The sequence below is a fragment of the Trichechus manatus genome, unplaced genomic scaffold (assembly GCF_000243295.1).
Source record: "Trichechus manatus latirostris isolate Lorelei unplaced genomic scaffold, TriManLat1.0 scaffold00111, whole genome shotgun sequence".
In the NCBI taxonomy this organism is placed as follows: domain Eukaryota; kingdom Metazoa; phylum Chordata; class Mammalia; order Sirenia; family Trichechidae; genus Trichechus; species Trichechus manatus.
This window is the reverse complement of record NW_004444047.1, coordinates 7292141-7315713: the sequence shown is the minus strand read 5'-3', so window position 1 is coordinate 7315713 and position 23573 is coordinate 7292141. Positions and strand designations below refer to the sequence as shown.

The 23573-nt window shown below is 51.3% G+C and overlaps 1 protein-coding gene across 1 annotated transcript in view; it reads left to right on the top strand.

Moving 5' to 3' along the window:
- The window catches only part of PDE6B (phosphodiesterase 6B), a 53191-nt gene extending 30315 nt beyond the window's left edge, over positions 1 to 22876 (top strand). The window contains exons 9-22 of the mRNA XM_004383537.1: positions 786 to 935; positions 1257 to 1400; positions 2499 to 2564; positions 5840 to 5986; positions 11510 to 11617; positions 12015 to 12124; positions 13054 to 13141; positions 13949 to 14049; positions 14517 to 14624; positions 16408 to 16471; positions 17041 to 17115; positions 18790 to 18873; positions 21388 to 21541; positions 22815 to 22876. Coding sequence (XP_004383594.1) covers positions 786 to 935; positions 1257 to 1400; positions 2499 to 2564; positions 5840 to 5986; positions 11510 to 11617; positions 12015 to 12124; positions 13054 to 13141; positions 13949 to 14049; positions 14517 to 14624; positions 16408 to 16471; positions 17041 to 17115; positions 18790 to 18873; positions 21388 to 21541; positions 22815 to 22876 — 1461 coding nt within the window. The remainder of the gene's footprint in view (positions 1 to 785; positions 936 to 1256; positions 1401 to 2498; positions 2565 to 5839; positions 5987 to 11509; positions 11618 to 12014; positions 12125 to 13053; positions 13142 to 13948; positions 14050 to 14516; positions 14625 to 16407; positions 16472 to 17040; positions 17116 to 18789; positions 18874 to 21387; positions 21542 to 22814) is intronic.
- Positions 22877 to 23573: the final 697 nt, after the last annotated feature.

Genomic DNA, 23573 nt, shown 5'->3' with positions numbered 1-23573 from the left:
GCTTAGCTAACCTTGCCTGGGCTCAGCTGATCTTGACTGGGCTTGGCTGGGGTTCAGCTGATCTCTGCTGGGGCTCAGCTGATCTCTGCTGGGGCTCAGCTGATCTTGGCTGGACTCAACTAGACAGGACTGATCTTAGTTGGGCTCGTCTGAGGCTCAGCTGATCTTGGCTGGCTTTGGCTGGACCAGGCTGGGCCCCACCAAGAGTTCAAGTCTGATCCACATGTCTTTATCTGGGGACATATGACCATGTGACCAGGGCAGGCTCTTTCCTGGGAGAAATGGAGTGTTAGGTGGACCAGTGAAAACATACTTTGCCCCTAAGAGCCTCCTCTAGAAACTGGTCCCCGCCCATATTTCACTAACCAAATCCAGCATCAGTGGGATGGGAGACAGGACCAGCTACATAATTTGTGGGGCCCAATGCAAAATGAAAATGTGAGGCCCCTTGTTCAACAGTTATTAAGAGCTTTAAGACAGCAACAACAGAGCGTTCAGATGTGGAGCCTTACTCGGAATGGAGCCATGTGTGACTGCATAGCTCACATGCCTGTGGAGCTGGTCCTGGTGGGAAAATATCCCCCACCTCCTCTAATGGGAGAACTCATGTCCCCGAATGCATGGAGGTAAAATTCACCTGCAAAGAGGGAGTGAAGAGCCAGGGACAATACCCAGTTGTCACCGTTTGAGGGAAGCACAAATGAGGCTTACAGTCTCTGGGTACGAAGCTCTGGCCAGGGACAGACCCAGAGCATGGGGTCATCTCTGAAGACCTCTTCCTGCAGGAGGGCCCCCTTGACGACTCTGGGTGGACCATCAAGAATGTCCTCTCCATGCCCATCGTCAACAAAAAGGAGGAGATTGTAGGGGTTGCAACGTTTTACAACAGGAAAGATGGGAAGCCCTTTGACGAGCAGGATGAAGTTCTCATGGAGGTAAAGTCCTGTCACCAGGCATGGCTTTGGAGATGACACCCCGTGCGATGGTGTGGGACACTGGCTGTGCGGAGTCCCTCCCTACCTTCATGTTAGCCACTCTGGCCCAGCGTAAAAGCTGGGAGAGAGGGAACAAGGAAGAGCTCAAGAGGTCTCATTCCTAGAAGCCTGTGGTGGGCATCCTGGAGACCCCATTCAGAGCACTCAGTGCATCCATGTGGCACCCCAGGAACCCTCATTCTAAGACGCAGGGCCTGGCACACAGTAGGTGCTCAGTGTGGGTGTGCTGGTGGTGGATAACACTTCTGTCCTGTCTTCCAGTCCCTGACACAGTTCCTGGGCTGGTCGGTGCTGAACACTGACACCTATGACAAGATGAACAAGCTGGAGAACCGCAAGGACATTGCCCAAGACATGGTTCTGTACCACGTGAAATGCGACAAGGACGAAATCCAGGAGATCCTGGTACCGTTCCCATCCCTCCATTGGTCCCTTCTCTGCCCAGCAGGGAGGCAGGGTCACCCAGGAGTTATGGCACACCCCTGGGGTCACACGGCCAGGTTCAAGCCTAGTGTCCCCACACAATGTACAACCAGCATGAGTTTTTTTTCCTTGGTGTCTTAGCTTCCTCCTCTGTGAAATGGGAGTAAGTAGTGCCTGCCTCGTAGGGTGGTGTGAGAATTCCATCAATTACCCCTGTGAAGTGCTCAGGACAGCGCCTGAGAGACAGGAACACGCAGGAAATATTAGCCACAACCATGCACGTTGCCACTTGTCTGGCCAGACCTTCCCAGGGCGGTTTTTGTCCTCTGTGGCCCAGATGTTGTCCACCTCCCTAGAGGAACTGTCAAAGCTGCTGTCCTGTCCAGAAGGGTTTTGGACAGGGAACCTCCTCTAAAACCAAAACTAACCCCACTGCCATCAAGTCAATCCCAACTCATAGTGACCCTATAGGACAGAGTAGAATGGCCCCATAGCGTTTCCAAGGTTGTAAATCTTTACAGAAGCCACGTCTTTTTCCTGTGGAGCGACTGGTTCAAATTGCTGACCTTCCGATTAGCAGCTGAGTGCTTTTAACCACTGTGCCACCAAGGCTCCTTGAACCTCCTCTAGAGATGGAGAAATCAAAGACAAAGCAGTCCCTGTACTAAGGTGCTGTAGACACCGTAAGCCCCAGCAAAGCCCCAGAATCTTCCATGTGGCCCAGCCTTGGGTACCCTGGAGGCCACCCCCTGGCTCTGGGCCCCGGAGGGCAACCCTGAAGAGGGGTAACATAGATTCATCCAGAAGGGAGAGACCCAGCGTACATGAGAGTCGGTACAGGAGCCCATAGGGTCACTTGTATGTCAGGTGTTTAGAGCCACTGAAGATGTGATTGAAGGATGGAAGCTGAACTCGTGACGGCTATTTGACCGTTTGTCTCACGTTCATAGTGGACGTAGGGTATGGAGGCGTCAGGTTGATCATCCCACGAGCTCACGGGTGTAGGTGACACTGCCATTTGTCCCACGACGGGTGTATGTTATGACTCTGTCTCATAACACACCCGTTGGTCTTTGTTAGCCAACAAGAGAGCGCCTTGGAAAGGAGCCTGGCGAGTGTGAGGAGGAAGAGCTGGGGAAGATCTTGGTAAGGAAGCTGACTCTGTCCTTCAGGTGCAGACTGGAAGCTCCTGAGAATGGAGGTGTGGGGAACATCTCCATTCCCAGGAGACAGGGATGTTCTTTGAGCTTGTAAAGTCATCTCTTGAGGGTCTTGTGTGTGTGTGTGTATGTGTGTGACTGTGTCTGTACTTCTCAGCACACACGTGTCTACATAACCGAGTATAGAGTCATGGGAAGTATGTGCCTCAGTGTGTTTGTCCTGCTAAAAAATTAACTTGATGGCTACACTACTAGGTGTGTCTGTGCGTCTGTCTGTCTCTTCTGTCGATTGTCCCAGCTACCCAATATTTTAGTCTATGTGAGCATATGACTTGGACTAAGTGTCCATCTGTGTTTTCCCAGGTGCCTACAGCACCCAATGTGTGTGTGCGTGTGCGTGCCTGTGTGTGCAACCATATGTATATTTGTATGCGCCTGTGCACACGTCTGTGGTGTGTCTCACAGAGAATATCACTGAATCTCTATGGACCTTGTATAATGTCTACATCACCACGTCTGCCTGTCTTGCTTGACCAGAACCATCTGATGTCTCTGGATCTTAGTGACAGGGCTTTGACTAAGCATCTAAAGGTGTTGAGCAGGTTCTGGAAGCTAACTGGTATATCTAGTGCCCAGAGTCTGAGTGTGTGTCTCTGTGTGGTGTGAGTTTGCATGGGATGTGCCAGTGAATCTATGTATGTAACAATGTATCCATACCTATGTCTGTGTATCCGTGTGTGTGCCTGTGTATCCACATGCGTACATCAGTGGATACATGTGTGCACCTGTGTATCCATGTGTGTGCCTGTCTATCCATTTGTGTGCACTGTATCCATGTGTGTGCTTGTGTAACCATGGCTGTGCTTGTGTGTCCAGGTTTTTTTGTGTATTCATGTGTGTGTTTCCATGTGTACTGTGTATCTATACGTGTGCCTCTGAATTCATGTTTGTGCCCATGTATTCTTGTGTGTGCCAGTGTATCTGTGTGTGTGCCTCTGTATCCATGTGTGTGCCTGTGTATCCATGTTTTTTGTTTGTTTTAATTGTTGGGGAAATATAATTAAAAACAAAATTAACTGCCAAGCCAGACAACATCCCCACAGAAACAGAAGAGAAAGGAAACAATCTGATTATTGAACAAGCATTAAACCAGAATGTGATGCGTCACAGGCAGTCTGCTAAAGAGATGGCTGAGATGGAAAGAAGTCTCTTTTATATACAAAGTGGATACAACTCATTACATTTATGTAATACAAGATACTACATTCAAGATAAAATTGCTGATTTTTAGAATCTTTATGGCAGGAGCCACCTGAAGTCATGTTAATCTCTTTCCAGGAAACTAGGCGGTAGGGGTGGGATCTACCTTGACGGCTACATTTCACAAGAGAGGGCTCCCAGATCCTGGAAGAAACAACCTTGGTTTACATGCTTTTCAGAGAGACAGAGAAAGAACTGACAATGACAAGTTTTCTAAAGCCAATGCTGAAAGAAAAGAGAGGAGGGCGCCTCTTTCTTATTTTTAATTTGTATCTGCCCTTACAGTATCCCTGTGTGTGCGTTTGTAATTATGTGTGTGTGTGTCCATGTGTGCACCATTTATCCATGTCTGCCTGTGTGCCCAAACATGTGCCTGCATATGTGTGTGTGCTAGTGTTTCCGTGTGTGTGTCTATATATTTACGTGTGTGCGTGTGTTATCGTGCGTGTGCCTGTGTTGTCATGTGTGTGCCTGTGTTATCATGTGTGTGCCTGTGTTGTCGTGTGTGCCTGTGTTATCATGTGTGTGCCTGTGTTGTGGTGTGTGCCTGTGTTATCATGTGTGTGCCGTGTTATCATGTGTGTGCCTGTGTTGTAATGTGTGTACCTGTGTTATCATGTGTGTGCCTGTGTTGTAATGTGTGTACCTGTGTTATCATGTGTGTGCCTGTGTTGCCATGTGCCTGTGTTATCATGCGTGTGCCTGTGTTGTCATGCGTGTGCCTGTGTTGTCATGTGTGTGCCTGTTATGTGTGTGGCTGTGTTATCGTGTGTGTGCCGTGTTATCATGTGTGTGCCTGTGTTGTCATGTGCCTGTGTTATCATGCGTGTGCCTGTGTTGTCATGCGTGTGCCTGTGTTGTCATGTGTGTGCCTGTTATCATGTGTGTGGCTGTGTTATCGTGTGTGTGCCGTGTTATCATGTGTGTGCCTGTGTTGTCATGTGCATGTGTTATCATGCGTGTGCCTGTGTTGTCATGCGTGTGCCTGTGTTGTCATGTGCCTGTGTTGTCATGCGTGTGCCTGTGTTGTCATGTGTGTGCCTGTGTTGTCATGTGCCTGTGTTGTCATGTGTGTGCCTGTTATCATGTGTGTGCCTGTGTTATCGTGTGTGTGCCGTGTTATCATGTGTGTGCCTGTGTTGTAATGTGTGTACCTGTGTTGTAATGTGTGTACCTGTGTTATCATGTGTGTGCCTGTGTTGTCATGTGCCTGTGTTGTCATGTGTGTGCCTGTGTTGTCATGTGTGTGCCTGTGTTGTCATGCGTGTGCCTGTGTTGTCATGCGTGTGCCTGTGTTGTCATGCGTGTGCCTGTGTTGTCATGTGCCTGTGTTGTCATGTGCCTGTGTTGTCATGTGTGTGCCTGTGTTGTCATGTGCCTGTGTTGTTGTGTGTGTGCCTATGTTGTCATGTATGTGCCTGGTGTCATGTGTGTGCCTGTGTTGTGTGTGTGCCTGTGTTATCATGTGTGTGCCTGTGTTGTAATGTGTGTGCCTGTGTTGTAATGTGTCTGCCTGTGTTATCATGTGTGTGCCTGTGTTGTCACGTGTGCCTGTGTTATCATGTGTGTGCCTGTGTTGTCGTGTGTGTGCCTGTGTTATCATGTATGTGCCTGGTGTCATGTGTGTGCCTGTGTTGTTATGTGTGTGTCTGTGCAGCCACATATGTGCCTTTGTATCCAGGCATATCCCTGAGTACATCTGTGTGTCACTGTGTATCTTTGTGTGCCTGTGTACCTTTTATGTGCATGTCCTTGTGAGTGCATGTCCTGGTGCATTGGGGCACCAGGTGGGAGGAAGGGAGGCCGAGCAGTCAGGGGCTGCAAAAGCCCCCAGCTAGAGGCCAGAGTGCCTGGAAGTGCAGGAGTCACCAGACAAGCCTAGGATGTTGGTGAGCTCTGGGGAGTTTGAGGCTGGACAGAGGGTTCTGGAGGGAGAAGAGACGAGGAACAAGTAGGGGCTGCAGTGGCCCTGCCTCCCTTAGCCCCACCACTCTCCCTCAGAAAGAAGAGCTCCCAGGGCCCACCAAGTTCAACATTTATGAGTTCCACTTCTCAGACCTGGAGCGCACGGAGCTGGAGCTGGTCAAGTGCGGCATCCAGATGTACTACGAGCTGGGCGTGGTGCGCAAGTTCCAGATCCCCCAGGAGGTGAGGGCGCTGGCCATGGGAATGGGATAATGGAGGTGTCCCCCAGGGGAGTGATGGGACCAGGCATGATGGGGAGATGGAGAGATGGAGGGATGCGGCCAGCCACCCTGGAAGTCAATCTGCATAATAGTGACTTCCTCAAAGTTATGCCTATTAAAGTTACATTTTTCCTACCTGGTAAGTATTTTCCTCCTTTCTGAGAAGGTTCACATCCCTCAAGGCCAGTGTTATCCGAGTCTTGGCAAATGAGACAGGAGTATTTCAGAGGAAGCACAGGCAGGCTTGCTGAGGGGTTGGACATGGGTGTGAGGAAAGAGGAGCTCAAGATGGCTTCCAGATTCTGGACCTGAGGAACATGATGAGCTGTGGTGCCACTTCCTGACACGGGGCAGAGTGGAGGAGAAGCAGATTTGAGCTTGCGGCTGGAAGTCTTACTCTGGACTTGTTATTGGAGATGTCCTGGAACAAGGAGTATTGTTGCTGTTAGGTGCCATGGAGTCAGTTCCAACTCACAGCAACCCTATGTACAACAGAACGAAACACTGCCCAGTCCTGTGCCATCCTCACAATTATTGCTGTGTTTGAGCCCATCTGTGATAGTTAAGGTTGTGTGTCAACTTGGCTGGGCCATGATTCTCAGTGGTGTGGCAGTTATGATGTAGTCTGGCAGCTATATAATGATGTAATCACCTCCATAATGAGATCTGATATAATGTAATCATCTCCATGATGAGATCAGCTATGAGCAGCCAATCAGTTGAAAGGGAGTTTCCTTGTGGGTGTGACCTACATCCAGTATTATGTGGACTTTCTGGCAAGGCTCACTGGCTTTTGCTCACTCTGGATACTCATCTGACCTTCAGTTTGTGGGACTTGAGCTAGCAGCTTACCTGCTGGTCTTGGAATTTGTCAGCCTCTGCAGCCTGTGAGCCAGCAGCCTGCTGTCTGACCTGCCAATCTTGGGTTCACCAGCCCCTGCAGTTATGTGAGTCAGGAGAAGCCTCCAGCCTGACCCACAGACTTGTGACTTTCCAGCCTCTACAACTGCAAGCTAGAGAAATGCTGAGCATGTTCTTCACTTTTGGTTTTCTAACTCCAGGTTTCTGCACATTTTATAATACTTTACCTTGTCTTCTCGAGCCACCCTTTGAAATCTTGTTGAGCTCTTTTACTTCATTTCTTCCATTCACATTAGTGCCTCTGTGTTCAAGAGCAAGTTTCAGAGTCTCTTCTGACATCTGTTTGGGTCTTTTCTTTCTTTTCTGTCTTTTTAATGACCTTTTGCTTTCTTTATATATGATGTCCTTTATGTCATTCCACAACTTGTCTCGTCTTCTGTCATTAGTGTTCAATGCGTCAAATCTGTTCTTGAGATGGTCTCTAAATTCAGGTGGGATATACTCAAGGTCATATTTTGGCTCTCATGGATTTGTTTTAATTTTCTTCAGCTTCAGCTTGAACTTACATATGAGAAATTGATGGTCTGTTCCACAGTTGGCCTCTGGCCTTGTTTTGACTGATGATATTGAGCCTCTCCATCGCCTCTTTCCACAGATGTAGTTGATTTGATTCCTGTGTATTCCATCTGATGAGATCCATTTGTATAGTCCCCATTTATGTTGTTGAAAAAAGTTATTTGCAATGCAAAATTCTATTATGCGATCTCCAGTGTCATTTCTATAACCAAGGCCATATATCTTCCAACTACTGATCCTTCTTCTTTGTTTCCAACTTTCGCATTCCAATCACCAGTAATTGTCAATGCATCTTGATTGCATGTTTGATCAATTTCAGACTGCAGAGTTGGTAAAAAAAGTCTTCAATTTCTTCATCTTTGGCATTAGTGGTTGGTGTGTAAATTGGAATAATAGTCATATTAACTGGTCTTCCTTCTAGACATATGGATATTAACCTATCACTGACAGCATTGTGCTTCAGGATAGATCTTGAAATGCTCTTTTTGACAATGAGTGGGACGATGTTCCTCTTCAAGTTATCATTCCTGGCATAGTAGACCATATGACTGTCTGATTCAAAGTAGCCAGTACCAATCCATTTCAGCTCACTAATGCCTAGAATATTGATCTTCAAGTGTTCCATTTCATTTTTGACAACTTCCAATATTCTTTGATTCATACTTTGTACATTCCACCTTCTGATTATTAATGGATGTTTGCAGCTGTTTCTTCTCATTTTGAGTAGTGCCACATCAGCAAATGAAGATCCCGAAAGCTTTACTCCAACCACGTCATTAAGGTCAACTCCGCTTTGAAGAGGCAGCTCTTCCCCGGTTGTATTTTGAGTGCCTTCCAACCTGAGGGGCTTGTCTTGTGGCGCTGTATCAGACAATGTTCCACTGCTATTCATAAGGTTTTCACTGGTCAGTATTTTTAGAAGTAGATCACCAGGTCCTTCTTCTTTGTCTTAGTCTGGAAGCTCTGCTGAAACCTCTCCACCATGGGTGACCCTGCTGGTATTTGAAATATCAGTGGCATAGCTTTCAGCATCACAGCAACACACAAGCCACCACAGCATGACAGAATGACAGACAAGTGGTGGGGAGCAAGGAGTAGGCAGGTGTGTACCTGAGACCAGAGCTCTGAGGAGAGTCCATGGTGGAGATGTGCGTTTGAAATGATCTGATTATCAGGGTATGAAAACCAGTTCTGTCGAGTGGATTCTGACTCATGGCAACCCCATGTGTGTCAGAGTAGGGTCTTCAATGGCTGTTTTTTCAGAAGTAGATTCCAAGACCTTTCTTTTTTTTTTTTTTTGGTAATGTTTTATTATGCTTTAGGTGAAAGTTTACAAAGCAAAATAGTTTCCCATTCAACAATTTGTACACAGAATGTTCTAAGACATTGGTCACAGTCCCTTCGATGTGTCAACACTCTCCCCATTTCCGCCCCAGGTTCCCTGATATCTTTCATCCAGTTTTCCTACCCCTTCCTGCCTTCTCATCTTTGCTTTTGGGCAGATTCTGCCCTTTTGGTCTCATAGAATTAACTATTCTAAAGCACTTGTTCCTCTCAGGTGTTGTTCTTTATTTTGTAGGCCTGTCTATTGTTTGGCTGAAAGGTGGTCTCTGGGAATGGCTTCAGTTCCATGTTAGAAATGTGTCTTAGGGCCGTAGTCTCGGGGGTTCCTCCAGTCCCTATCAGACCAGTAAGTCTGGTCTTCTTTACGGATTTAATTTTTGTTCTACATTTTTTTCCCACTCTGCCCGGGACCCTCTATTGTGATCCCGGACAGAGAAGTCTGCCAGCCCTTTCTTCTGAGTCATCCTTGTGTGGACTCGAACCTCCAAACTTTCAGTTAGCAGCTGAGCATGTTAACTGTTTGCACCACCCAGGGACTCCTATAGATGGTACTTAAAGCCCTTCAAGGCTGGGTGAGGCCACCTTAGGAGTGAAAAGAGAAGAGAGAAGAGGACCCAGCACTGAGCTGTGACATCTCAAAGTGTAGACTTGGAGCAGAGAAGGAAGGGCAAGAAGGAGTCTGAGAAGGAAGGGTCAGGGGGGCAGAAGGAGGGAGCTGGTGTCTTAAAAACGAAGAGAAACTATTTCAAGAAGGAGGGAGTGGTCAAGCTGCCAAGTCATATAAGGGTGGGGAGCTGACGGTAGACTTAGCACGTGGAAGTGATTGGAGACCTGGACAAGAGTCATTCTAGGGAATGGCCGGGACAGAATTCAGACTGGAACAGGCTAAGGAGGAACATAGTGAGGAGGTGGACACCATTTTCTGCCCATGTGAATTTATCAGGAATTTCAGGGGTCTGTGAAGGCTGTGTTGCATAGGACAGTTTGGGGAACTTTAGGTTCTAGTCCTCATCATTAGGTTCTAATCTTCTAATCCTAATATCACACCTGAGCATGGGGCACTGGCACCCACAGCACGTGCACCAGAAACTCACAGGGAGTCCCGTTTGGGATCCAGCACCTCCTGCTGTAGTCGGTCCAGGCCAGGAAAGCAACTCTCCTGAGCCCTGAGAGGCAGTGCCCTTCTCTCAGGGATGCCTTCTCCTGCACCCCCATCCCCAAACATGTCCATAGAGGCGGCTCAAGCTGGTGCAGGCTCACGGGGCTGCTCTACCAGGCAGTTCTCCAAAATTAATGTTGCCATGTTTTTTTAAGTTTGCTGTTCATTGTATACCAGGGTCTAAAACAGGGCAGGCAGGTAAAATATACTAAGCAAGTATGTCTAGAATAAAGGATTGGATAGGTGGCTGAGTGGATGGGAGGCAAGTGGATGGATGGGTAGATGAATGGGTCATGGGTGAATATGGGTGGGTGAGTAGATGGATGGATGGGTGGGTGGGTGGGGGGATGGCTGGCTGGATGGGTGGCTGGCTGGATGGATGGATGAAGGGTAGATGGATGGAAGGATGAATGGGTGAGTGGATGAATGGATAGATGGATACATGGTTTGGTAAAGATAGATTACAGGTAATTTAACCATTAGGTGCATCATTGGGTACTAATGGGAGGTTTAGGGTGGAGTGGACAGGAAGTAGAATCAGCTCATCACCTAAACAGAAAGCACACAGCATCCTCTAGGGTTTGAACTCAACAGAACTCCTCAGAGATCACCAGAGGGAGGAAGGGATGGCTTTCCCAGGGTCTCCAACTCTTTGCCCCACAGTTCTGCTCCCTCCCTGTGGTTTCCTCACCCCTCTCCTGCTTCCACCTCCACTCTGAAGGGCATATAGTATCTGCTTCCTTGTGGCCCAGGTGAGGGAACTATCTTTTTTCACAGTCTCCTGAGAGCAAGTGCAACAGCCTGGCATTTTCAAAAGAAAATTTTATTAAATACTAAGGGAAAACACAGAAGAAAAATTAAAGAAAATAGTAACAAGTTTAAAATATTTCCAGATAGGTTTCTGGCCCTAAAAATCACAGTGGAAGCATTAAGAGGCTCTCCTTGACCTGTATTCTCTCCCCCGGAGAGACAAAGTGTTCACACAACCCCAAGGTTCTCCTCCTCCTGCCCATCCCTCAGCCTCTGGACCTTTAGCCGCCATCGTGTCTCTACAGCACCGAATGCCAGGCTACCCACACATCCACCCCATTCAAATGCCATCACCTAAAACTGACCTTTTCTTCTTAAAATATCCCAGGTCCTCCAGGTTCCTCTACCCAGTATTAGGATGGAGGCTCCCGAAACCTAATGAACAATGGAGTGGTCCTTAGCTTCTGCCCTGCCCACCTAAGGTTTTCCTCTGCCCACTGTAGGTGCCCGATCTAACACTCCCTACCCAAGAATGGGGCTGGGGGCTGGGCAGGGTCACCTGCCAAGGACTGTCAGGCAGCTACTGGTGAATCAGTGGGGAATAGGGAGGGTCACAGGGGCCTAGGAAATAGGATGTGATGGGGTATGTGGGACCGATGGGTGATGCGGATGAAGACAGTTTGCACCACAGGGCCATTGCCATGGTAACCTTTCGGTGGGACCCACGTTCAGAGGCTCAAGCGGCATCAGCCCCACAGCGGAGAACGCACATGTTTCTCTCTGCCTCTCCTTCAGGTCCTGGTGCGGTTCCTTTACTCCATCAGCAAAGGGTACCGGAGAATCACCTACCACAACTGGCGCCATGGCTTCAATGTGGCCCAGACGATGTTCACGCTGCTCATGGTGTGTGGATGTGGGCGGGCAGGACACCGTCCCCGGGAGCCCAGGGCTGTCCAAAAACACTCTGAGGCTGTGTGCTGAGAAGCACCTCCCCATCATGCCTCCTGGGTGACGAGGGTTGATCCAATCCTCCTGGCTCCAAAGGCCCCACCCCTAGAGGTGGGGGTGCTCTTCCACATGGAGGGCCCAGGGGGGCTCCTCAAATGCTTCAAGCAGCCCCTTTGCAGAGATAGCAGAGGCCGGTGCCCCTAGGACTAGTTCACCCCCCTCTCACCCGCACCCCCAGGAAGTGGGTGGGTGGCACCTGAGCCTGGAAGGGAGTGGGAAGGGAGGAGCCGAGCAAGAGGGCGCAGGGCCAGGGCTGCAGGACTCGTGGGCATGGGTGGTCCTGTCCCCACAGACCGGCAAACTGAAAAACTACTACACAGACCTGGAGGCCTTGGCCATGGTGACAGCCGGCCTGTGCCACGACATTGACCACCGTGGCACCAACAACCTGTACCAGATGAAGTAGGCGGCCGGGGTGCGGGCAGCAGGGGCGGCAGACTCCGTACCGGGAGGGGAGCCCCTGCGGCACCTTGGTGGGATCTGAGCACCCCACGGGAGCAGGCTCGCAGAAAGGGGGTCCACTTTGGGGGGCTGCAGCACCCCCGGAAGTCCTGTCCTGCCACCATGGGGCAGGGTCCAGGGTGGGGTCGACAGGTTCCCAGCACAGAGGCAGGTGCCAAGACTGCCCCTCACTACTCACTGCAATGCGGCTGCTTGCCTTAGTGACTGGGCTGCAGTAACAGGTATCACAGACGAGGGCTTGGAAGAGCAGTAATGATTGCCTGAGAGTTCTGGAGGTTGGAAGTCCAAATTCAGGGCATCATGGGGCATGTTCTCTCTGAAGGTCCTGGGGAGGATCCTTCCTTGTCTCTCCCAGCTTCTGCTAGCTCCTGGCTTTCCTTGACTTATAGATGCAGCTTCACATGGCGTCTGTCTTTCCACTGTGTGTGTCCCTCTGTGTCTCTTCTCCCCTTTATAAGACACCACTCAGAAAGGATTAGCACTAGGACCCACCCGGCTCCTGTATGCTTAACTGATACAGTAAAACCTGTGAAAGCCGGAACCTGTGTAAGGCAGAAACCTGTCAGAGAAGGAAAATGCAAATACTTTCCACTAACAGAGAGGATAGAAAAGTGGTAAGACCACACCCTGTCAAAGGCGGAAAACTTGCAAGACCCGGAAAAATAAGGCAGTCCCATTGAGTTCTGGCTCTCACAGGTTTCACTGTAACATCTTCAGAGAAAGACCCTCTTTCCAAACAAGGTCATATTCACCAGCACAAGGGTTAAGATGTCCACATATCTTTTTGGGGGATGCAATTCAGTCTATCACACCGTTGTTGGGGCTGCTAACCCATTTTTTTCTTTTTTTAAATAAAATCTGCACAACAGATCCCAGAATCCCTTAGCAAAGCTCCACGGTTCCTCGATTTTGGAACGGCACCATCTAGAGTTTGGCAAGTTCTTGCTGTCGGAGGAGGTTTGTGTCTTGTTTGGTCATGGATGTTTCTTGGCCAATTGGACGTGGTGGGCACACCAGATCCCATCTGGGCAATGGGGGTACAGTGTCACAGTCATTGTCCCCGGGCAACAGGTGTTCTGGGCACAGAGAAAGGCCCACGGCTGAAGTCCATGTGGCCCAGTGGGAGCAGTGGGTGCATCAGGGGGCTGGGGCAGGCTTTGGGGCACCCTGGAGGGTTGGTAACGGGCAGACAGTGGTGACTTTGTGTAAAGAAGCTGTGCGGTTAGATCTGTGGCTGGAGCAGGGCAGGGTTACCCAATAAGCAAGGTACGCAGGGCTTACTTGTGCGTACTTAACTAATCTGTAGTGATGATGTAGTGACTAGTGTTCACTACAGATTAGTAGGTAAACACAAGTAAGCCTGTGCGTACCTTGCTCACTGGCTCATCCGCCACTGGGCTGGAGCTATCATTGCGGCCAGTGGAGCTGGAGGCCAAGGAGGCAGGAGGCTTGGGCTAGAGTGGGGGTGGGAGCTGGAGAGGAGGGTAGTGAGGGAGCAGAGGAACCAGAGAGTGGGTGGGCCTGGATCACCCAGGACGCCCGCTTCCCCTGGCTGTAGTCAGGGAAGCCACACTGGCTGGGGCTGACGGCTGGAGAGGAGGCCCAGGTGTAGAGATCCAGAGGGAGGAGGGAGGCCGCAGCCCAGGTGTTCTTGAGCACGTCCGTGAGAGGGCTAACTATGAACGTGGAGCACACCCAGCGTGTGGTGGGCTGGCAGCCCTGTGCCTGCACAAACCCTCCTGACAGGCGCCCCCGCCTCTGCAGAGCCTGAACATCTACCAGAACCTGAACCGGCGCCAGCACGAGCACGTGATCCACCTCATGGACATCGCCATCATTGCCACCGACCTGGCGCTCTACTTCAAGTGGGTGCCGCTGGGGGACCCCAAATGGGAGCCCCCTCCCCCAAGCGGGTCTGAGCCTCGCCTGGGCGCGGCAGGGAGTCCTGGGCTCTCAGGCCAACCTCGAGGGGCTCAGCCAGGGCCCCCCCAACCCCAGCCCAGGGCAAGGGGAGGCTGCAGTCCAGCCAGGGCGAGACGGGCTGAGCTCAGACGAAACACCGATTGCCGCCTCGCTCTGCCCCAGACCTAAGCCCCTCAGACAGGTCCTGACTCCCCTGCAAAGGGGGTGATTGGAGTTAGAATCAAGGATAGTGCATGGGGGCCACAGGGTCCCGAGTGGGGTCGGGGAGCGGAGCAGGGCCATCAACTCGGCTGTGGCACTGATGGTAGAGTAGGGAGGCCAAGGGATGGGCCCGTGCCCACCCAACCCCCACCCCATCTCTCTGCACTTTCTCCTGGCCCAAGCCTCTCCCCTTGTTCTCGGGGTTCAGGAAGAGGACTATGTTCCAGAAGATTGTAGACGAGTCCAAGAACTACGATGACCGGAAGAAATGGGTGGAGTACTTGTCCCTGGAAACCACGAGGAAAGAGATTGTCATGTGAGCAGTGCCTCGCTTAAGGGGTGGGGCCGCCTAGGAGGTGGGGCTGCCTGGGGGCGGAGCTGTCTGGGGGATGGGGGCTGCCTGGGGGCGGGGCTTCCTGGGGCGGGGCTCTCTGGGGGGAGGGGCTGCCTGGGGGTGAGGGCTTCCTGGGGAGAGGGACTCTCTCGGGGGTGAGGCTGTCTGGGGGCGGGGCTGCCTGGGGGTGAGGGCTTTCTGGGGAGAGGGACTCTCTCGGGGCTGAGGCTGTCTGGGGGCGGGGCTGCCTGGAGGCAGGGACTGCAGGGAGGCAGGCACCGCCGGGGGAGAAAGGACATCCATGCTGGAGAGGTGAGATCCTCCTGCAGGGGAGTCAGCAGGACACTCGAGACTGAACTTTGGTAGCGTTCTCTGTCCATTCATTAGTTCATCAATCCTATAAATCTTCCGTGTGGACAAGTTGGGGAGCGATCCCTGAGGTCCCCAGAATGCTCTGGAATAAGAGTAGCTCATCTGTTAAAGACCTTGGATACTGAGGCCTCAAAACAAATGCTCCCTCTTTACCTAGCAATTGCATTCCCAGGAATTTACCCTAGAAACCCACTTGCGCGTGTGCCATGTGACATACATGTAGGGTGGCTCACCATAACATTGTAATGGCAAAGTAGTGGAAATAACCTAGTTGTCCGTCAGCAGGAGGCTTGTTAAATAAATTGTGATACATGCCATGGGTCTTAGGATTTTCTAGAGAAAAAGAAGCAGTGAGGTGTGATTATTTAGAGAGAGATTTACTTCAAGGAATTAGCTCATGCAATTATAGGGGGTTGTTAGGTCCCAAAAATCCATAGGCCAGATGGCAGGCCAGAAACTTCTGCAGGCTTGTGTCCCAAGATCTGTAGGTCGAGGTGATGGAAAGAGTATAGAGTGGAAAGAGATAGGTTTCTTCCAAAGTATCTATTTATAGTCTAGAAGCAGACCACACCGTAAGGAAATTCACCTTTCAATTGATGGATTGATTACATTACGTTGCATTATGGAAAGTAATTATGGAACAGCAATTAGACTAGTGTTTGGCAAAACTAATGGGAACCATGGCCAAGTTGACAAAACCAACGTCGCATGATGGAACACGATGACACTGTAAAATATGAGGAAGCTCTTTGCAGACTAACTGTGACTATCTCAGAGATATATTGTGAAGTTAAAAAAATAAAGCAGTGTGTTAAAACACACACACACACACACACACACACACACACAAATTCTCCATCCTTACTTGCTCCCTATTTTAAAGAGAGACAGCACAGAACTTGGGCTCGGACAGTCCCTTTCTTTGCTTTGCGGCCTTCGGCAATAATTTACATCACCCTCCTGAGCCTCCTTGTCTTCATCTAAAAACGGAAGCTCCGAACTAACGTCCTCCCCGCCGGACTGCCTAGAGCAAAGAAGAAGATATAGTACATCACCTGTTTCAGTGTCGGCACTTAGAAGGCTCCCAGTAATACTTGTTGACTTTAGCTTGTGAATGCACAGAGGTGCTGAGGGGCAGAAGGGCCTTTGGGGGCTGTAGGGGAGGCAGTGAGGATGAAGGTGTGAGGGAGAGGGGGGAGAGGAGATGGGAGCTGAGTGAGGGGAGACCTGGTGGACACTGGTGGCAGAAGGTGGGGTGTGGACAGTGAGACCCCGTTACTGAAAGGACACTGGGATTTGGACCTGCCCCCCACCACCAGGGTCACTCAGCCTCTTGGAGGTGAGCGTGGGAATCCCCTGTCTGGGCATAACCGGAGCCCTCTCTGTCCCACAGGGCCATGATGATGACAGCGTGTGACCTATCTGCCATCACCAAGCCCTGGGAGATCCAAAGCAAGGTCAGAACTCATGCAGCCCTGGGCCAGACCAGGATGAACACCGCCTTCCCAGTGCCCTTGGGGTTCAGATTGCAAATAGGGGGAGCCTTACATGAAGGAGGAACCTCTGGGTCATGCATATGGTTAATGCACTGGGCTGCTAACCAAAAGGTTAGAAGTCCGAGTCCACCCAGCGGTGCCTTGGAAGAAGGGCCTGGAGACCTACTTCTGAAAAATCAGCCATTGAAAACCCCATGGAGCACAGTTCTACTCTAACACACGTGGGATTCCCATGAGTCAGAGTCAACTCTCCGGTAACTGGATTATATGCAGGAACAGAGCTGTTTCAACTGAAAACAGCATTTGCAAGTAACGCTGAGGGCTGCTGCCTACTCTGGGCCAGTCCAGAGGACAATGGCAGAAGAAGGCACGGTGTTCTTTGTGTTCCAGGCCCAAGGGTGGCCCAGCCCTGAATAGTGAGGGGCCCCAGAGGGCCTGTGGCAGAGAGGGCCAAGAGAGCAGGGCCTGGAAGCCGTGGGGAGGGTATCACAACAATTTCCACAATGACGACTGTCTTTCTGTGCCTTCAGGTGGCTCTGCTGGTGGCAGCTGAGTTCTGGGAGCAAGGTGACTTGGAAAGGACGGTACTGGATCAGCAGCCCATTGTGAGTATTGCTTCCAGAATCCCGCATCCCTGAAAAGGCGATCAGACATCATCTTGGGTTTCGGGGGCCTCCAGGTTCTGGCAGGGTGGCAGGTAGGGGATTCCCAGGGGTTCTGTGGTCCTGGTCCTTCATCTTACTTTGTGGAGTCATGTGACATGAGCCTGACGTGAGGTTAGGTGGCTCAGGGTCTGGGTGAAGTTATAGAAAATGAGGAGTTTGGATAAAAGCATAATAACCATGCAGAGGTTAAAAAAAAAAAAAAGTGTTGTTGAAACTGTAGAGCCAGGGCTACTGGCTCTGTAAAGAATAGCCTCTGTGGTCCAGGGCTAGGAGGCAGGTCTGCAGATCAACCCTCGCTGGGCCATGAGCTGTGCTCTAGGAAGACCCGGGTCAGGGTGTGACCCATGGCGGTAGGGAGCCAGCAGCAGAGTGCCCGGGGCCAGAGTCTGTATCCAGCCCGCAGACAAAGCAGGTGGCTGGCCAGGGGGCTACACCACAGGAGATGGACAAAGCCACGGTCTTTAGGTCAGCAGCCCGGGGTCAGGAATTTGTTGCTAGTACCACACATGGCACATGGACAGGAATCAAGGGAACACAGACAGCGTAGGATTGCTCCAGCAACGTGTGGAAGGGATGGAAGGGGTTTCATCTCACAAGCCAGCTCCAATCAGTGGTGAATTGCTGTCTGGAGCACTGAGGCTTGGAGAGCAGCCATAAACTCAGCAGGAAAGGGTTCCTTGGTCTCCCAGAGGATGAAGAAGCAGCAGTTTGTCCCCCCGGGGCAGAGGACTTGGGGTGACTCTGAAGAAGGGAAACTTACAGAAAGGATGCTCAGGGGTCCAGTCTATGTGCAGCCTGGGTTTGTACCACAGAGAGTGCTAGGGCCAAGGTGGTTGGGTCCGCACGTGAGTAACAAGCGTTCATGCCTGGGCTCTGGGTCAGCACCGTGGACAGCACCGGCTGAGGTTCTCTGTGGGGCTTGAGAGAGCCGGGTCCTTGCCCACAGCCCTAGTGCTCTCACCTCTTAACCTGGCTTGAGCCAGTCCGCAGCGCAGCACCACAGTAGCTTTGGGAATGTGGGAAGAAAGCTGGCACTAGAAACGGCTGAAAGGGCCGTGGTTCTGAAGCCCTCAGGACCTGGGGGCAGGATGGCTGAGCAGAGCAGGGTGTCTTGGCTTTTCATGTCAGAGGGCCCCCACCAGTTACCTTTGAGTCAATTTCAACTCATGGCACCTCCATGTGTGTCAGAGTAGAACTGCACTCCATAGGGTTTTCAGTGGATGGTTTTTTGGAAGCAGATTGCCAGGCCTTTCTTCCAAGGTGCCTCTGGGTGGAATAGAACCACCAACCTTTCATTTAGCTGTGAGCATGTTAACCATTTGCACCACCCAGGGATGCGGGGTTTGTTAAAGCAGGCTTGGTCCTCCTGAGCCAGGGCTCCGTCTGCATCCCTTGGGCTGGAAGCACTTGGAAGGTGGAGGCTCTGCTGTGCTTGTTCTGTGTTTCGTGAATGGGCTCATTGGAGCTGCTGAGCCAGGGGCTGAGTGAGGTCTTGCGGGGCTCCGGGGCAACGGGAGGCAGACCCCAGGCAGGACCCGGGACTTAGGCTGCTGCTGGAATATGACGGGCATGTCATCATTCACACTTGCCATGTCCTTGCTTCCTCCCAACAAGCCAATGATGGACAGGAACAAAGCGGCCGAGCTCCCCAAGCTGCAAGTCGGCTTCATTGACTTCGTGTGCACCTTCGTGTACAAGGTACTGACTGTTCACACCAACTAGCAGGGCAGGACGGAGGCAGAGGGGCGAGGAGAGGCAGATCCCTCGGCGCAGGGCAGCGGGGAGGGCAATGTGGGCTGGGTTTGCAGCCAAGGCTTGTAGCTGGGCAGAGACCAGACAGTGCATTGTCACAGGAGAGGGACCAAGATGGCAGAGTGGGCCAAAGAGGAGAGGGCACGAGAGTGTCTTCTGCTTTCCCTCCAGCACTGCCACCTGGTCCAGGGCACTTGGCCAAATGACAGATGTCTGTGAGGACAGGGTTGGATCTCTTTGTCACCACGGTGTGGGTCCTAGCACTTGCCCAGCCCATCGTAGGTATTCAATAAATATGCATTGAGTACCTGATAAATACAACCAGATGCTCCTCAGAAGCGAGGATGGTGAGACTTCGGCTCACTTACTTTGGACACGTCACCAGGAAAGACTAATCACGAGAAAAGAACATCATGTTTGGTAAAGTGAGAGCCAGTGAAAACGAGGGAAACCCTCAATAAGATGGATTGACACGATAGTGACAATAATGGACTCAAACACACCAATGATCATGAAGGTGGCGCAGGACCAGGCCGCGTTTTGTTCTGTTGTACATAAGGCCACCGTGAGTCAGGGCTGACTTCATGCCCCTATGCCATGTGGGGTCCTAGAATTATGCCATTTGAGCCACACAAGAGCACGTGGGGACAGTGCTGTGATGCCACGTCACAGATCAGGAGGAGACTGGGCCAGTGCCACCGGCCAGCAGTACAGGAGCAGGCAGGTTCTGCCTCCACAGCCTCTTTGCATTGCACTCACACTTCCTTCAGAAGGCTCACAAGGCCTGCTGGCTCCATCTGCTGGGTCTCCAGGATCCCTGAGGACCTCCCTCCCCGTAGGCAGTGCTCTGCTGTGAGGAGGATTTTATTTAGTTTCTGAGTGAAGTCTTTCCTGACTGCACTGCAGATGCAGAGCCAGGCTGTGCCCGGTCCCCAGCTCGGCTCCCAGGGCGCGTGAGCTTCCCTTTACTGATGCACTCGCTCCTTTCTCCACCGCCCCCACCAGACTGTGAGTGCTGGGGGCAGGGGAAGGGGACAGGCGGGACCAGGGTGTACCTTCAGGTCCTGAACGGACACCCAAGGGGGCGGTTACAGAGAACAAGCTTGTCTTAGTTTCCTGGGGGCTGCTGTGACTGCGTCCCACAGGGCAGGCCGCTTGGAAGAACAGCTGTGCGTTGTCTCACAGCGCTGGAGGCGGTGAGGTCAGCTGTGGCGATTCCCTCTGAGGCTCTGAGGGAGAATCTCTTCCCGCCTCTCAGCCAGCCTCTGGTGGCTCCAGGCACTCCTTGGCTTGCAGCTGTGGCGTCAGAGTCTTTCCTCTGACTCCCTGTCGCGGTGTCTCTTCCCCTCTTTTATAAGGGTACCAGTCATATAGTGGAGCCCTGGTGGCACAGTGGTTAAGAGCTCGGCTGCTAACCAAAAGGTCGGCAGTTTGAATCCACCAGCTGCTGCTTGGAAACCCTAGGGGGCAATTCTGCTCTGTCCTATAGAGCCGCCATGAGTCAGAATCAACTTGACCAGCAACGGGTAGTCAGTCATATGGAATTAGGACCCTCCCTACTCCAGTATGATCTCCTGTTAACAGATAACATCTTCAAAGAACCTATTTCCAAACAGGGTCACATTCCCAGGCACAGGAGTCAGGCCTTTTTGGGAGACAGCTGAATCCATACACAGCCCTCCCCGAGTTCTCCATCCCACTGCTTCCCTGACTCCACACCAGACGCTGAGGAGGGGCCCAGGCACACACAAGTGGGGTTAGGGACAGTGGTGCAGTGGGGTGGGAGGCTCTTCCCTTCCCCCAGCATGCCCCTTGTAAATAATGCAGAAGCGAATCGAAAACGGCAGAGTGCTCCTCTGTGTCACTGGACAGGGTGGGTGTCTCCTTGGGGACAGGCAGCAGCGATGCACGACATGCACACACACACAGCACCCAGCCCTTGCACCAAGAGGAAGCTCTGATGGGCCCAGCTTCGACCCAACTGGTCACTGCTGGCCTGCCGTCCCCACGTGTTTGCACATTCACCTGTGCGTGCTTGTGTGTGAGGGGAGAGGGGGCCCCATGACATGGATGTTGCCTGTGCCTTTCCACCCCTCCACCTGGGGTGTTCCTCAATCCTGCACCCCCTTCCTTCCTGCAGCCAACACCTTTTACTCTATTCTTGGGTTCCTCTCCCCCTAAGACTGTCTGTATCCTAAGAATTTACACCTGCAATGCCCCTTTCTAGCTGTCACGGGACACAGACCCACCGTTCTCCTTGTAGGGTTTTGCTAGGGAAGTGGCCTCTCAGTGGTTCTCCCCCCTCCACCGGACTGGTCCCCTCCTTGGATCTCTTGTGGGCACAGTGAGGGCAGGGGACGGCAGCCGGCCATGCAGTCTGAGTGCTGGAGATGACTTACTGCGGCCCTCCCGGGAGCTCTGGCCATTGGGAGGGGGTCCTGACTTCCATTTCCCTTCCAGGAGTTTTCCCGCTTCCACGAGGAGATCCTGCCCATGTTCGACAGGCTGCAGAACAACAGGAAAGAGTGGAAGGCCCTGGCCGACGAGTACGAGGCCAAGGTGAAGGCCTTAGAAGAGGAGAAGAAAGAGAAGGAGAGAGTGGCCGTCAAGAAAGGTGAGGGCTTTGCTCTGAGCTGCCATCCTGCTGGCCGTGGGACTTGGCTGGTTCCCTAAGTTAAAGTGCATGGATACGTTAGTAGAAAAGACAGAGAATTGGGGGAAGTTCAATTTGGAGATGAGGCAGAGAGGAATGCAAACAGGTCTGTGGTTGACTCTGGCTGGGCTACTGCATTGCAGAGACACCCACCTTGAACTTTCCATTCCAGGCAAACAGCTCTGCGGAGTAAATGTAATTAACAAGCCTGGACTAAGAGTATTTCCTCTGCGTCCTAGCCAAGGAACTTTCACTGCTCTAAGGAAGTAGCTGAGTGTTATGTTACCTCCTTTACGGAGGGGAGGGAAAGTCCAGCTGAAGATCACTCTGCTCTTAACAGTTCTTTTGTTCCACCACCAAGGAGCACATCTCTAAGTAAATCAGAAAATCTGCCCATATTCCCTGCTACCCTCAGAAACATCAGGAGACCTGGTGGTGCAGTGGTTAAGAGCTCCGGCTGCTAACTAAAGGGTTGGCAGTTGGAATCCACCAGCTGCTCCTTGAAACCCTAGGGGGCTGTTCTACTCTGTCCTGTAGGGTTGCTATGAGTTGGAATCGACTTGATGGTAATGAGTTTGGGTTTTTTTTCTTTTCTGGACTCAGAAACAAAACAGCCAGCCTGAGAAACCAAAGGAAGAAAGAAAGGGAGGAAAGAAGGCAGGCAGGCGGGGAGGGAGGGAAGGAGAGAAAGAGAGAGACAAAGGCAGAAAGAGAGAGAGAAAGGGAGGCAGGGAAGAAAAAAGGATCAAGTATGTACCACCTCTTTTCCACTACTGTGTTCAGGGTATTTATTTAGCTTTTTATCCTATATTATGGGAATATGACTTCCTCGTAACATGTCAAATACCTCCCCTTCCCAGCCAAAAAAGAAAATTAGAATTCTAAGGCATTGTTGTCTTGAGATTTGCCTGTACTCGGCTACCTTAGCTTTGAATTTTTTTTTATTATTGTTCCCTGCTCTTCCATGCTATTGGGCAGGGAGATCAATATAATTGAAGGCGACTCCAGGGTCGTGGAGGCCAGGACTGGCGGTAATCAGGGCACCATGTCAACAAGCGCTAAGGCACCAAGATAAGAAAGGCTCAGTGCGACTAATCTGCTTTAGGCTGCCGGAGGGCCTCGCTCTGCCCTTTCTCCTGCGGCCCTGGTGGAGGACGCACTGAGCAGAGGGGACGGGCCCAGGCTGCGTGCACACGGCACCCTTGTCCCTCACTGTCCTGTCCTTCTCTTGCAGCGGGCACAGAGGTTTGCAACGGCGGCCCAGCACCAAAGTCTTCCACCTGCTGCATCCTGTGAGCGCCTGTCCTGCGGGGGGTCCAGGTGCTCCCTCATCCCGCAAGCTGGGCTGAGACTCAGGCTCTGCCTCTAACCATCCAGAACAGGAGGTTAGGAAACCCAAGAAAAGGACCGAAGATCATCTTGAAATTTTTTAAGGTTTAGGTTTTTATAAACCAACCAAAAATAACCTGTTGCCATCAAGTCGATTCTGACTTACAGCAACCCTATAGGACCGAGTAGAACTGCACCATAGGGTTTCCAAGGCTGTAAATCTTTACGGCAACTGACTGCCACATCGTTCTCCTGTGGAGTGGCTAGTGGGTTCGAACCACTGAACTTTTGGTTGGCAGCTGAGCAGTTAACCACTGTGCTACCAGGGCTCTTTCATAAAGTAAAGCCAACCACAAATTAAACAACGTAGCCTACATTACACTCAACCATGTTTTGGATACGTAGTACCATGACCAGATCTGTGAAAAGGGTTTGGGAACTGTAAGCTCTCTGGGTGAGAATATTCACACTGGCACATGTACATATATGTATATAGGTAGGTAGATGGACAGAGAGATACCAGCTTAGGAAAAGCATATGCCCAGAAATTTAGAATAAAATAAAAAGACAACAACTTGTCCATTTTTTATGTGGTGGAAATTATGAAGACACTTTGTATTTGACCCATCTGAAAACTCTACCCGAAGGTCAAAGTCACAGTTAG